The sequence below is a fragment of the Nuphar pumila genome, chromosome 13 (genome assembly GCF_984573655.1).
Source record: "Nuphar pumila chromosome 13, dmNupPumi1.hap1.1, whole genome shotgun sequence".
Lineage (NCBI taxonomy): Eukaryota > Viridiplantae > Streptophyta > Magnoliopsida > Nymphaeales > Nymphaeaceae > Nuphar > Nuphar pumila.
Genome location: NC_143261.1, coordinates 8,990,063 through 9,005,500, shown reverse-complemented (window position 1 = coordinate 9,005,500; position 15,438 = coordinate 8,990,063). Strand labels below are relative to the sequence as shown.

General features: G+C 38.0%; 1 protein-coding gene across 1 annotated transcript in view; it reads left to right on the top strand.

Moving 5' to 3' along the window:
* LOC149817695 (protein MICRORCHIDIA 2-like) overlaps positions 1-15,438 on the top strand; it is a 122,661-nt gene that overhangs the window by 9,758 nt on the left and 97,465 nt on the right. Inside the window, exons 7-9 of the mRNA XM_089983948.1 lie at positions 1,256-1,331; positions 10,228-10,306; positions 10,386-10,514. Of these exons, the coding sequence (XP_089840074.1) occupies positions 1,256-1,331; positions 10,228-10,306; positions 10,386-10,514 (284 nt within the window). The remainder of the gene's footprint in view (positions 1-1,255; positions 1,332-10,227; positions 10,307-10,385; positions 10,515-15,438) is intronic.

Sequence of the window (15,438 nt, the reverse complement as noted above, 5' to 3'; positions counted from 1 at the left end):
CATATTTCGTGACAATAAAAGCATGCACAATGTAGGTGATTTTTAAGATCTTGATGAACTTACCTGTTTTCTACTGAACGAACCTTGTAAATCATATCTATATAGTCAGATCCCACAAAAAAATTGGAAAAAATGTGAAAAGAGTGTTTTCTACTAGATAGCATGTAGAAATTGACTGCACATAATATTTACTCTATATATGTCGTCATCTATGTTTTGGTATATGTATCAATGTTGTATGCAATTGTGTGTGTATGTGCACAAAAGTGTGCCTTCTCATTGTCTCAATGCGGCACATGGATTTTAAATGCATAAATATGATGTACCAAAAAATATGTGGTTCTTAGAGGATTAGGTGACAGTTACTTTTCCACCTACTGTTACCAAATCACCACCCCTCAAGTGAAGCTGGTCCTGTTGTTGCACCAGGTGTTGTCGGTCCAGGTGCTAAAGGTATTGGTATTTTGTAGCTGTCGAGAAAAGATAAGTTGTAATTGCATAGCGGCATTTGAAATCAACTCTTGGGGATGCCCCAGAGTGCTCATGTCATCACTATGAATAGCAACCAAAACTGTGATGGATGTGTCATGGGGACAAAGTTGTCAGTGTTACTGAAATGAAGAGAATTTAGATGGTTAATATAAAAAGCAATTACTATTGTTTATAGCTTATCTTTGTCTAAGTATATTGTTATTTTGATGCTAAGCCATTTAATACTTCTTCGACGATGATATGGGGCTTCAGATCATTCTTTTGTTTGATTGCATCACTGGTAATAACGCTAACATGGCTACAAAATGGTTCAGTGAACCATTTTTATATACATGTAATCCATGTAATATGTGACACCCTTGATGATATGGAAGCTTGAACTGTTCTTTTCTTTGATTGCATGAGTGGTGTATCATTTACTTTCCTAGAAAATGATTCAAAGAATCATTTTTATATTTTTATATGAAAAGTGGTAGCTGTTGTTATCATTGGTCAGATTCTATGCATTATATCTGGCAGATAATGCATTGGTGTAACTATCCTAGCCTGCTGTCTGTAAACAAAGAATTGCTTGTGCTGCCTGCATTTAGTAATAGGAGTTATTATGTAAGCTTTTGGAAATAATGAACTGTTTTGGAATATTTGGTCGAGTATGGTTGACATCTAATTTTTTTATTCTTTGTTGCCTTCATGTGGTAATTTATTTACGTGATACATTTGTCTCTTATTCCCTCCTGAGGTCAGTAGTGAATGCAATGTGCAGATGGTAATGGCTTCAAGACAAGTACCATGCGACTTGGTGCAGATACCATAGTCTTCAGTCGTACCAGTTACAGAGGGTATGTTGCCTTTGTATTTGATAATTAACATTTACTTCCAAACCAGTGGTAGTCTTTACCTTTGCCATTGACTCAAGCAAGAAGTTGTGTATGTTAAACTCTTTTAGTTCAGAGAAGTTTCATTTACAATTTTCATCAGCAGCTATTTCTTCACATGATATAGGTCTGGAACCTTTGGACATTCCAATCTTCTATTCATTAGGCAAACTCTTTGTAACTTAAAGCTGTTGATAATAGAATGCCAGTGGAAAGTAGCTTGCTTTGTTGCCTCAGTCAATTCCCTTGGTTTATCTTACTTGGCCTCCTGTGACCTTGAAGGCTTCTTTCAATTTACTTGATGGTACTTCAATTTCTTGGATTTAAACTGTTGTTCTAGGTTGGAACTAATTTAAGTTAGGGCTACAATTTGATCCAATATTATTTTTAAAATACCAAGAACAAGATATACATTCACATACATCTAAGATCCAGATTTAATCTTACCTCATCAGATATAATTTAGATCCAAGTTTGGACAACCTTTTGTAAGCCTGACCCATATCGTTCCATTGCAACTTTACCCAAACAAGATGGAACTTGAACTTGAGATGTACCTATGATTGACTGTTTATACTGACCCAAATTGTTTTATACAATCTGTATCTGAACCCATTTTGGACTTGACTCATAGCTCGAACCAGATAGTCCTTAACCTGATATATACCCAAACACAATTTATACTTGATTTTCACATCATTATTATTAATCAAAACCATTTCTTATATGATAAATATTTTTTAACCTAAAAGATTAAAAATCCAAATAAACCTCAAATATTTTCATCTATAAATTTCGACATGCTTTAGCATTGTGATTCTTATAGGCTATTCAATTTATAGTGTTTTTTTTAAAGTTTATCAATATGTAATCTTGGTAGAAGATAATAACTCAATTAAAAAATGGGTTCAATTGAAACCTGATCCCATTGACTTATACAGGTTTATAATGTCATATCCAAATCAAAGTCAAACCAAATTCAATTGGGATCTGTACCCAACTTGGTTTCTACCTGAACCTGTTAACTCATACAGATCTACAATCTTAATCATATCCAAACTTGAACCTAAACCCACATCAACTTAATTGGCTGTTGGTCCAATTTAAAACGGATTTATCTGATTCCTGTTCTGTTCATACTTGACTTGTATCCAACCTGCTAATGTGTATTATTCATGCCATACTTGGACTTGTACCCAAATCAAATTGGTTCCAGTTCAGATTGGATCTCATTTTAAGCCCATTTTAAAATGGGCCTCGCAAGACCCAAATGAAAGCTGACCTGGTTTCACACACCTAGACAGATTGGGTCAGGTGGTGAAAGAGAAAAAGATCAGGGGCAATGTGGCCAACCGCCAAGGTGGATCTGGAGAGAGATAGCGAGCAGTTCATATTGGATCTCATTTTAAGCCCGTTTTAAAATGGGCCTGGCAAGACCCAATTGGAAGTTGACCTGTGTAATGAAGCAACAAGTGCACAAATATAATGCCACAAAGTGGCTACAAAGGTGCACACTCACAAGTACAAGAGCCACTAGTGGGCCAAATACAAAGAGCCACTAATGGGCCAAATACAAATACAAATATGCCACATATACAATACATTTTAATATCCCCCTCAAACTTATTGTGTAATTACCGAAAGTTTGTCAAGAAGAAAGTAAAATCGAGGTGACAAAAGCGCCTTGGTGAAGAAGTCTGCTATTTGATATTAGAAGGTAACATAAGGTAGAGTGATGGTGTACTTCAGAAATTCTTCACGTACATAGTGATAATCAATTTCGATATGCTTGGTTCTTCCATGAAATGTGTAAAATCCATTAAAAAAAAAAACCCATGTCGGATCCGGATCCGACCCAGATCCAAACCCTGTTAAACAACCACCCCTTTGCCTTTAAAAGGGCATGGAGGGACAACCCTCCCTCTTCTCTCTCCTTGACTGCTCCTCCCCTCTCACCCTCGTTCGACCTTCCAGCTTCGGCCGACGGGCTTCCTCCCTTCGACAACTCTTTCTCTCTCTCACGTCGTTTTTTTGGCAATCGACCCCCTCCTGTGGGCACCCTGCTCGCCGACGACCCTCGCCCCGCGTTCGGCCACCTGCTGCCGGCAACCCAGCTGCCGTCCCGCTTTCTCGAGCACCCCCCTTCTTCCTCGCTCTTTCTCCCTACCTCCCTCGCACCTCGTCCTCTTCTGATTGCCAGAGCTCACGCAGGCGACCCCCCTCTCCGGTCTCCTCTCATGTAAGATCCCCCCCTCTCTTGATCTTTCTTTTTTTTGCTGACAGGCAAGGGCTACGACCCCTGCCTGTCTCTCTTTTTTCGGTTAACAGTTAGGAGCATCGCCCCTGCCTGTCTCATTTTTTTTTCGGACAGAGGCGATGCCCCTGCCTGTCTCGCTTTTCCGGTCGGTGGGCAAGGGCGATGCCCCTGCCCGTCTCTCTGTCTTCTGGGGTAGCGCCGTCAGGAGGGCGCTGACCCTCCTGCCTCACCCCCTTCCTTCGTCCCCTTCTGACAGGCGGGTCAGGGCCACACCCCTGCCCTTTTCCCCTCTTCTGTTAGGATGTTGGGGCAGGGCTGTCGCCCTGACGACGGGCAGGGGTTGTGCCCCCTGCCCCTTTGTCTCTATCTGTCAGGCGGGGCAGGGGCTGCACCCCTGCCTCTCCCTCCCATTTTTTTGCTTCTTTGCATTTTCAGCAGGCAGGGGTGAAGTCTCTGCCTCCCTTTTTCTCTCGTCAGCTGCCTCTTTGCATTTCCAGCAGGCAGGGGTGAAGCCCTTGCCTCCCTTTCCTTTTCGCCCCTGCCTCTTTGCTTTTTTGGCAGTCAGGGGACTTCTTCCCTGCTTCCCTTTCCTTTCGTCAGGCCCTTGCCTCTTTGCTTTTCCGGTAGGCAGGCGTGAATCCCCTTGCCTCCCTCCTCGTTTTTCCCTTGGCAGGCGGGGGTCGGGCTCACTACCGAGCCCACCCCTCTGTCCTTGTTGTTTTCAAGCAAGAGTCTGGCTCGGCCTGACAGTCGAGCCCCACCTTTGCCTCACCCCCATTTGGTTTCTTTTCAAGCTTTTGGTTGGGTACTCACGCATTTTCTTTCACAGCTCGCACAACGGATCTTGCTCGCACCCCACGACCCAAGACATACATTACTTACACTTGAAGACGTATGCAATGCTGCGATTCCCCAAGGTAGGGGAAAGTTGCGCAAAGGACAATAGACTAACTAAAATAAAGCAATTAAAAGTTAAAATGAAAAAGAAAGGACAATGGATGAACTAAAATAAATCAATTTAAGTTAAAATAAAAAAGAGAGGACAATGGACTATATATATATACGTATATCTGTATACATACACCTTTAACTTAAGGACGCAGTTTCACGATCCTTGTCCTTTTTACTTTCCTGTATTTACTGCTTTATGTTGCCGCCACGCTTGATATGCACATGCTTTTACTTTCGCATTTACTTTTCTGTCTTTACTACTTTCTGTCTTTACTGTTTCTGTCTTTACTTGTAACCGCGCTTTATGTGCACAGGCTTGTATTTGCTTTTACTATTTCGTACTTGCATTACCATCGCGCTTTATGTGCACAGGTTGTTGCTTTCGCATTTCTGCTCTTGTTTCCTTGTCACCGCACTTAGAGCGCAAACTTACATTTTTGGCTATTTGTTACTCCTTAAATGCAAGTCTTGCAGGCCACGCGAGAGTGCATACCATTTTCGCTCTTTTAAAAAAAGATGCGAATTTGCGTATATGCGCTACTGTCTCGAGAAGAGGATTCTTTGTGGAGATCCCAATTTCTCGAGTTCGAAGTCTTGCAAAGCAAAGCTAGAAGATGTTGTGGGTTGCAAATGAGCAACTAGCTTTCCCTCAAGTTGGTCCACTTGGGAGAAGCATTTCAGATTCATAGAAATTCTAAATCATGCATGTTGTTTCCTGATTCACAAGACTAAGCATGTCTAATTTTGAATTACTTACATCATGTACTTGTGAAACTCTGTGTTGGGTTATCCTTTGAGAAACCCATGCCCCTATCATCGTAGCCGTACCTTTAGACATGTACGATATGCTTGTACTACGCTAAGTAGGATGAGAGGTCTGTGGTAACCTCGAAGCGTGTGAATGACACATTGTGGATATCATTTACAGAGTGATGTTTCGCTTTCATAGGCAAGATTCTCGTGTTGGTTTAAAGGATCAGAGCATTTCAAATGATTATATTGTTTCTTTCACAACACATTAATATGGGGGTTTCTTTTGAGAAATCCATACCCCTCTCATCGTGGTTGTACTTTTTGACATGTACATTGCATACTACAATGAGTAGGATGAGAGGTCTGTAGTTACCTCGAATATGCAATGACACGCTGTTGAAATCACATAATGGTGATGTTTCTCCTTCACAGGCAAGATGCTCAAATGGGTTGGAAGACCAGAGCATATAGAATGAGGTCTTCAGTTAAGTAACACTTGACATACCCATTCGACTCCTTTGTTTTCATCAAGAGAGGATGAATTGATACAAAACTCTGATGGACAGGTTGTTAACAACCACCCCTCGGGCAAATGACTCGGTGTCCCCAGTCATCGGAGTTAGGAGATGGGGCTATCGAAAATTATCCTAGGTGGTAGATCCTATAGACTTTTGCAGAAGTTGGATGCACCCTTTGAACGAGTGGTCTTTGGAAAATTCTCTCTCGATCATTGGTCGTTCCCTTAGGAGCGGACTCTGCTAGCTAACCGGGATATCTAAAATACATGACATAATAAACTCCTGGATTAGCCTTAGTTGTTTTTACGTTTCGTGCCTTGTGCGTACCTGCAGGTCAGCTAATATCGAAACAAAAGTTATCCTACTCACATTACTGATAAATCTAAATTAGTTCATATTACTTGTTAAATCTAGATTTGTTCACGTTAACTTGTTGAATTGTGTATCATGAATGAATTTGATGCATATGTTATTTTTATTCACAACACTTGTTTGCGATGTTTTGAAGCTTAGACGATGGGAGTCAATTGATGAGGTATACGACCGTCAAACATGCTTCAACCCAAAAATATTTTGGACCATCTTTTGCAATTAAAAGAGTTATAGTGGTTTCAATTATGTGCCTATGTTTTTTCTCGGTTAATCCGTTTTGTTGAGGAGTGTAGGCACATGATCTTTAATGAATAATTCTATTATTTTCAAAATTAGTTTTGAAATCATTTGACATAAATTCTCTCCCAGAGTTAGAGCGGAAGATAGAAATTTTTGTCTCAAATTGATTTTTGATAAGGTTATGCATTTTTTAAAGTTCTCAAAAACCTCATTTTTGTGTATAAGGAAGTATATCCACGAATATCTTGTATAGTCATCAACAAATATTACATAATAAGAAAACCCATCTTTAGATAAAATGAGAGAGGGTCCTCGTACGTTCGAGTGCACCAATTCAAATGGTTTATAAGAAAAAAAGGTTCTTTTTGAAAAGGAAAGAGCCTTCGTTTTGCCAACAATACGTTCTTCACAATAAATATTTTTGTTACAAAATTTTTTTTAAATAGGGTACATGAGATAATTTTGACAAATTAGGATGCCTCAATCTTTGGTGCCATAAAGCTGAATTTACATTTTGAACATTATAAAAAAAATTGCTTTTCAAAAAAGGAAACAATCCATGTAGTAAAGGTCTCCCTCTCTATAGCCTTCCCCAATATGCTTTTCGGACTTAAGATCCTGCACAAAACTTTTTTTTGGACGAGGAGACACTACACTCATGGTCGGTGATTTATGAAACAAACAAAAGATTTAAATTTAGTTTTTTGACAAGACTAACTTTTGGAATAAAGAATTTTGAAGTGTTTTCAAAATTTTCAATGCTTTGAATACTAAGAGAGGACCCGCAGGTTGTAAAAACATTTTTTGTTGTTGAATTAATACATCATTTGGAAAGTAAAGAAGAATGTAGAGTCATATGAAATAAGGCTCCAGAATTCAAAAGCCATGAAATCTTACCGAGAGGTAATGATGTAGAGACCGTGCCACTGGAGAGAGAAGAATTTTTGATTAGTGGATGAAGGGCCTCTGTGATTTGAGAGAACATGGTTCCAATAGATTTAGAATCTTCATTGGTTAGACTTCTTTATTCGTAAGATGCTCTCATAGATGCTATATTTTTTTCTTTTTTTCCTTTGAATTTAGGATAAAATGGCCTAATATGGCCCGATTCTCTACAATTATGACAAGTCAACATAGTTTTTTTTTTTAAGTCATCATATCTAAGCTTCCTATTTTAAGGTTTTGAAAAATGGAGTGGATTGTAAATATTTATATTGGCCCCCGGTCTTGAGACGGCCAACACATTATCCTTTGTCTCCTTAGATTCGGACATAGACTTTAGTCTTGTCTCTTCCATGCATATTTGAGCCAAAAGTTCATGTAAGGGAAGGGGATTTTCCCTATGAATAATATTGACCCGAACTTGTTCAAATTCGGGTCTAAGTCCTCTAAAAAATTGGATCAATTGTTCTTCATGTTTGTATTTCTTCCATTCTTGAGCATCATTTGAGGTCTCCCATCTAGGCTCAAGTTTAGCCAATTGATCCCAAAACCTCTTCAGGGTACTATAGTATTTTCTCGCAGTCTTATCACCTTGTTTGCAATTATGTACTTTGTCTTTGAGAACCCATTTGTGTGCCACATCTCTTTGGGTATATGTTTGTTTAACATATTCCCAAGCCTCATCGGTTCTTTCAAATTCAAGAAATATCAGAGCGAGGCTCCTCATGCATACTACCCATAGAGTGAAAGAACCTTGACATGACCTACTTCCCACTCTTTATAGGCTTTTTTGTAATCAATCATAGCCTTTTCCTTTTCAACTCCCTTAAGGTTTTTTTCCTTTGATCCACCATCGGTTCCAATAACCAATTTTGTGAGAATTAATTGTGGTTTCAATACGGATCCATCAACAAAATGCCATAAGTCTTTTCCCATGAGTATTCTTTTCACCGCCGCAACCCACATGTTGTAGTTTTTCTCATCAAATTTGATGGGAACCATCGTTACAAATTTTTTATCGACCTTAGTGGAAGAAAGACTGAAGATAAGAATAAGAAAGAAGAAGAGAATGAGACAAGGAAAACGTGTTGAAGAAGTTTGACAGCATGCTTTCTGAGGCAACGAACCGACGAACCAATGCTCCACCAATCCCACGAATCTCTTCACGCTTTTGTCCTAGAGAACCAAAAACTTTAATACCATATAATGAAGCAACAAGTGCAAAAATACAATACCACAGAGTGGCTACGAAGTACTCACAAGTACAAGAACCACTAATGGGCCAAATATATAGAGCCACTAAGGGCTAATCACACAAACTCTCAAAATGGACCAAGAACACAAAAAACAAGAGAGTTTTATTCAACAAGGGAAGGAGTGCTTTTAAATAGGCACTCCATGTATCAAAGGTTTGGCCCATGGTTGCCAGTTGAGGAAGCGGGAGCGGGAAGCGATATGGGAAGCGGGAGTGGGAAGCGAGGCACTTTCAAAATTTTAGGAAGCGGGAAGCGTGGGACCACTTAGGAGCAAGTCGGGAATCGTCTCGGAAGCGACCTAGGAAGCGAAAAAAATAAAAAAAAATAAAAAATATAAAAAAATTGGAAAAGCGTGATATGGGAAGCACGCTTCCCAATTAAAAGTGGCGCTTCCCCTCACGCTTCGGAAGCGCGACGTTTCACGCTTCCGAAGCGTGCTTCCCCTTTTACCTAGACGCTTCCGGTAACTCTGGTCTGGCCCAACTAGCTGTTGGGCCAGCCCCAATGGCTAGAATTCTAGCTGTTGGGGCTGGTCCAAGAGCTAGTTGGAGCAGCACCCAATGCTGTTCAGCTTTCCAAAAGCTGTCAGCTGTACAAAAGCTGTCAGCTTTACAAAATAAAAAAGAGAAATAAAAAACAACTAAACACATTAGGTCGTCAGTCCCTGTGGACTGATACCTGTTACAAGATGAATTTACTGAAATACCCCCAAAGGGTATTTCAGTTTACATACATACTAAATACCCTTGAGCGTATGTATATATGCCACATACAATACATTTTAACAACTTGGTCTCACACACCAACATAGATTGAGTCAGGTAGCTAAAGAGAAAAATATCAGGGGCAATGTGGCCAAGGTGGACCTGCCATTGAGAGAGAGAGAGAGAGAGAGAGAGAGAGAGAGAGAGAGAGAGAGAGAGAGAGAGAGAGAGAGAGAGAGATGTAAACGGTTTGGATTCGGATCGAATGTGGCCAAGCCAGATTCAACTAACTGGATGTTGCCTGAATGGATTCAAATTTGGATTCGGGCTTGGATGGTGAAAAGCTCATACCAAATCCTCTTTTTCACATGTAATCGAATTTGGATATCCATCAAATATCCACATCGTATTATATTTGGATATGGTTTTTGCTTACCAAATCTGACTGAACAAAGTCAGATTCGGTAGGATGTTGGATAAAATCCGATCCATTGACATCCCTAAAGACAGAAAGCTGTAGTCGGTGTGAAAGATCTACCTGTAGAACCCACATAAACAATAAAAAGACATAAAAATAAACATGGAAACTGTTCATTCATTTGACTTTGAAAGAATCAGGAAACAAAGCAAAAAGGTCCACGTTAAAATGTATGTGTCAAGGCAGGTTATTGTTTACTTTTGACTTTTTTTTATTGCCATGTTTAAGCATTTTTTAAAATCTTTTTTGGATTCTTACATCAAAGTTTTGCTTCCATGAAAAGTTGATTATGGTTTATCTAAAATTTGATTTTCTTTTCTTGCCACTGGGTTTCTTTTTACTTTTCTGACCACTTCTATCAATTTTCTAATTATTGCTTTTTTGGCCAGCATCCTGACAGAAAGTATCGGGTTTCTTTCATATACTTTCCTGAGGAAAACTGGACAGGATGATGTTGTTGTTCCATTGGTATTTTGTTCTTCATCAAGTACTTCCTTGCTGTAATGTTAACATCGCCCCAAATTTATGTACTTGATTTGTACCATAGGTTGATTTTGAAATTTTTGATGGCCATGCGAGACCGATGATCCATAGTTCACTTGATGATTGGACAAATAACATGAAAATTCTCCTTGAGTGGTCTCCTTTTTCCTCAGAGGAGGAGCTTATGCAGGAGGTACGTCCTACCTTGTATACATCAAATTTATCCTTGCTTGCAGCAGTTATCTGTTGGTATTTTTATGCATCTAAGATGGGTATATCTATAAGAATCTGCTTCCTTCTGGTACCTATTGCTTGTATACTGAAACACAATTTGATGGCTTATGAGATTTTTTTCCTTTGAAAAGAGAAGCGCCACTGCTTCATCTCTGTCTCTATATGTGCTTGAATGCACAATTACATATTGGATATGACAATAGATTTATCAAGAGAAATGGCACTCAAACTAGATCATTCATCAATGGCAAATCAAATTTTAAAGTGCTGCTAAGTGTTTACTCTGGATTTAATCTGGTGTCTGAAATCTTAATCATTAATTGTCCACCGAAACAAAAAAGCTGGTGTTTACTTTTAATGAAAGTTTGATATTTCCATTACGGGTACGAGTACGAGTACATGTACGGTACGGGTACTAGTGCGGGTAAGGGTGCGACACGGGTGCGGAGCAATTTCAAAAATTTTGGATACGGGGACTCGACTATATATATATATTTTAAAAAAATATATATAACAATAATAAGATCCGACCTCGATACCATCTTGGATCTGGGTCGGGTCGGGTCGGTCCGGACCCGACCCGAGTCCAAATTAATTTTAATAAATGGACAAAAATAGACTCAGTCAAAGTTGACCGAGTCCAAAATGTGGATGGACTCGGCCCTAGTGCGTTGACCCAGTCCGACACTTAGTTGACCGTGTCCGCCCCATGTCCTAAGGCACACCCATGTCTGCACCCGTGTCGGGGCGTGTCGACGTGGGTGCGTCGACCTTTTAGCCGAGTCCGTGTGACTTAGGCCTTAAGAAACTATTATTCTTTTTTAAGCAATAATGCCTTTTATGTTAATGGTTCATAATAGGGATGTGACTACTGAAAGGCAGAGAACCTTGGAGAGGCAATAGGAATCAAACAAGCTGCTATTGACAGATCGACATATTTATGAAATTGCACTGACAGTAGAAACAAAAGATATATTTGAAGCTATTCAATGAAAGAAGCTTAAAGGGAAAGCAAGTTGAGCAACCTTGAGTATATGCTCTGAACTTTCACGAGAAGTTATACTAAACAAACAATGAAGTTGCACCTAGTTAGGGGTCTGCAAGAGAATTCATACCTTTTAGACTGATATTATTAAGTGTTATACGAGGCAGTAAGGAGCTGAAACATAAAAGAGCACAATAAATTTGTTGAAAGGATTTCAATACCTCCAATATTGAAAGGTGTATTTATGTAAGATACAAAAAAAATAAAAGCAAAAGCATGACACATAATGTGTACTATGAAGTTCGTATTAAAGTTGTATGTGTGTATATATATATATATATGCTTCTATATATATATATATATGCTTTGTATGTATTCACACACACACATGTATATATATAATAGGTAATTTCCCATTAGGGGTATTTTGGTCATTTCAATCTTTGTAATAGGTTTTACCCATTAGGGGCACATTAATACTTTTACTTTATTTTGTTCTTTTTGTCATTTTCTGTTTTTATAGGGACTTTTTGGTCAAAGACCAAATAGAGTTGTTGGGTTCTTTTTGGATTAGTCAACATAGAGTTGACTAGTCAATAGAGTTGTTGGAAGAGTCAAACAACTCTATTTGAGACTCTCTTGTGTATAAAATGGGGTGAATCCCCTCTTGTTCTCTAATGCTCTTCTAAAGCATTCTAACTCATTTTATGAGTATATTATGAGTAAAATATTATTTATTTTTAATCTTGCTTTTGTGCCTTAATGCATGGTATTGCCCTTAGTGGCTGTTTGTATTGCCTATGTTTGGCACCTTGTATTGTCCCTTGGTGGACTTGTGCATGTGCACTTTGTGTTTATGTTATTATAAGCCCTTTGAGGCTCTTGTTTTGTTTTTCCGCATATTTCATTACAATTCATTGTCTTATCAAGCTTATAATGTGGTCAATGAGCAGTTGCTAATAAGTGAAACAAAATGATAGAGGGGATTTGGCAGTCAGCGAGTAAAGGTTCCACCACAAAAACATGGCGAAGACTGATTGTGCCATCTGAATATTGTTGTTTATCCTTGTCATAGGCCATATCAATGTGCTTGAGAGCTCCTTGGGTAATGTTGCTTGCAATGTATATAGCACACAAATGTGTATAAGGTGCAATGTTGTGAAAAGTGTTGAGGCGTAGCGAGGCGCTCCACCAAAAATTGAGGCGAGGCGTAAAGCGTAAGCCTCAATTTTTTTTGAAAACTTTTAAAAAATTATAAAAAAATATCTAAAAATACAAATAAATAAAGAAATGCTTTATTGATGAAATAACAACCAATAAGAAATAAAAAATCTAATAAGTACTAAAAAATATGAGATTAACATATAAAAGTAACTAAAAAGTAAAAACTGATTACATAACTGAAAAATATATGAGATTAACCAAAAAAAGTTAAAATATACTAAAAAACTGATTACATAACTGAAATAACTGAAAACTATATGAGATTAACCTACAAAAGTTAAAATATATGTGATTATTCTAAAAAATATGAGATTAACATATAAAAGTAACTAAAAAACTGATTACATAACTGAAAATATATGAAATTAACCAACAAAAGTTAAAATATATTAAGAAACTAATTACATGACTGAAATAACTGAAAAATATACGAGATTAACCAACAAAAGTTAAAATATAGTAATATACTAAGAAACTTATTACATAACTGGAATAACTGGAAAATATATGAGACTAACCTACAAAAATCTTTTTGATTATGTCTCAGAAGTCTTGTTGTGATTTTTTTTTTGCGCCTCAGGCTTGCGCCTTGAGGCACAGAGGGCCGCGCCTCAAGGCGAGGCATGCCTTTTGCACCTCAAGGCGCGTTTTTGATAACACTGATAAGGTGTATTAGTATATTACTATAGAATAATATTAAATAATGATGATGATTCTATTAAACCGATTTCTAATTGAAGACGCCAAAGCTAGTTGGGGTCAAGTTATGAAGGCTCTCATGTACCAAGATTCCAATACTATAGCAAAGCTTCCATACCTTTAAATACATTTTCCTTTGTCTTGTCTATGAAAACCTATAATCTTGCGGCGTGTACAAGAGAGCGTGCCTTGATTAGGCGTTGCTCAAGCGGCTCTCGCAAATGATTGATTGAAACCTAGGCATTGGTGAGCAAGTTTGCAGCACGAGCTAGGTGCCTTTGGAATAACTTTTATTTGTGAATCTGCCCCACCTATATTACATGTAGTCAAATCATAGTTATTGGGAAGCGAAATGGATACGGGAAGCAGCGTGAAGGGTAAGCGGGGAAGTGAGTATTAAAAAGTAGTATGAAACGTAAAGCGGGATTCGTTTTGGAAGTGATCATAGATGTGTATGAAAGACGAAAAAGGAAACATGAAGGAAATGAGGGGAGGCAAAAAAAAATTGAAAAACAAAAAAAAAACAGGAAGGAAGCAAGGGGATGCGAGTGGGAAACTTGGGGGAACGAATGGGAAACAAAAGGGATGAGAAAAAGAAACAATTTGAGAAGCGAGTGGGAAACACACTTCGCACAAATGGGAAATGAGTCTCCCCCATGTTTCCCACTTCAGAAGCGCACTTCTCCCTTTAGGGAGGCAGTTCCTGTAACTATGAGTCAAAGTATTCATAACATGAAAGCTTGATAGGATTTCCCATGGGTTTGTTGCAGACACTTGAAAAGTTGGTTATCAATTTCTTTCTTTATGATAAAAAAATTCCAGTTAAATGAAGTAGAGGGTGAGCTTTCATGAATAGAAGTCCTTCCTTAAGGATTGGGATGAGTAGATGTCGGTCGATGGCTTTTAAACACTTTTGGATGTCTATCTAAAGCTTCCAATTTTGATTTGGTAGGAGGATTTATGCCATGGGATGCGTAGAGACCTCTTTCCCGGCATGCAAACATGCCTTAAGAGAGGGAGAGGACAAAAGCAAGAGAACTCATAAAACAGTACATGCTATGTCACCTGGGTACGGGTACGGGTACGGGTACGACACTGAAATTCCAAAAAATGTGGGTACGGGGACACAGTTATATATATCACATTAATACAAATTGAACTGAATATAATATAAATATATATGCTATATCTAAAATATATATTATATACTGAAAATATGAAGATAAAAACTGAAAATGTAATTATAAATTGAATACAAACTTGTATGTACAGAGGGTAAAATAGCGTGTTTGGGTGCCGACGCGTGTCAACACAGGGATACGTGTGTCGACAAGGGTACAGAGGGCAAAATGAAGTGTCTCGGTACCATAGAGTACATGTAAACATCACAAAACAAAAGAAATACTGCCATGTGAAGCAATGCATTCTAGAAATAGTTATAAAACTAATGGAACCTAAAATGGATGAAATGCTTAATAAATGAAGGTTGTAATGCGTATCGTAACTCAGTGGAAATGCTAAAAATAGGTATCATATGGTGAAAATTTTAAGATTTTCTTAAAATAAAAATTTCGAAGATTCATGATGCAATAAGTGGTGTACTAAATACAAAAAAAGCCAAAATATCACAAAGCAAATAACAATCAACCACACAAAACATCGAAGGCTCAAAAATCAAGACAATAAGCTATTAATGACATCTAATAAGAAAAATGCAACGTATTCAATGTTTGTGAGTATGAAACAAAGAAAACAAGGTAATCAGTCACAAGGCTCAGAAGAACAATATAAATTACATAAACATATACAAAAATAAATTTTTTTAAGATTTAATGTTTTACATCCAAGTTTCTCAAAATCCAAGTAAAATAAAATAGACAATATCAATCATCATCATGTCCTTCATCTTTATTGCCCTTTTCATTTTTATCATCTAAACATATGTATTCTTCTCATCGACCATTGTTGTCACTTC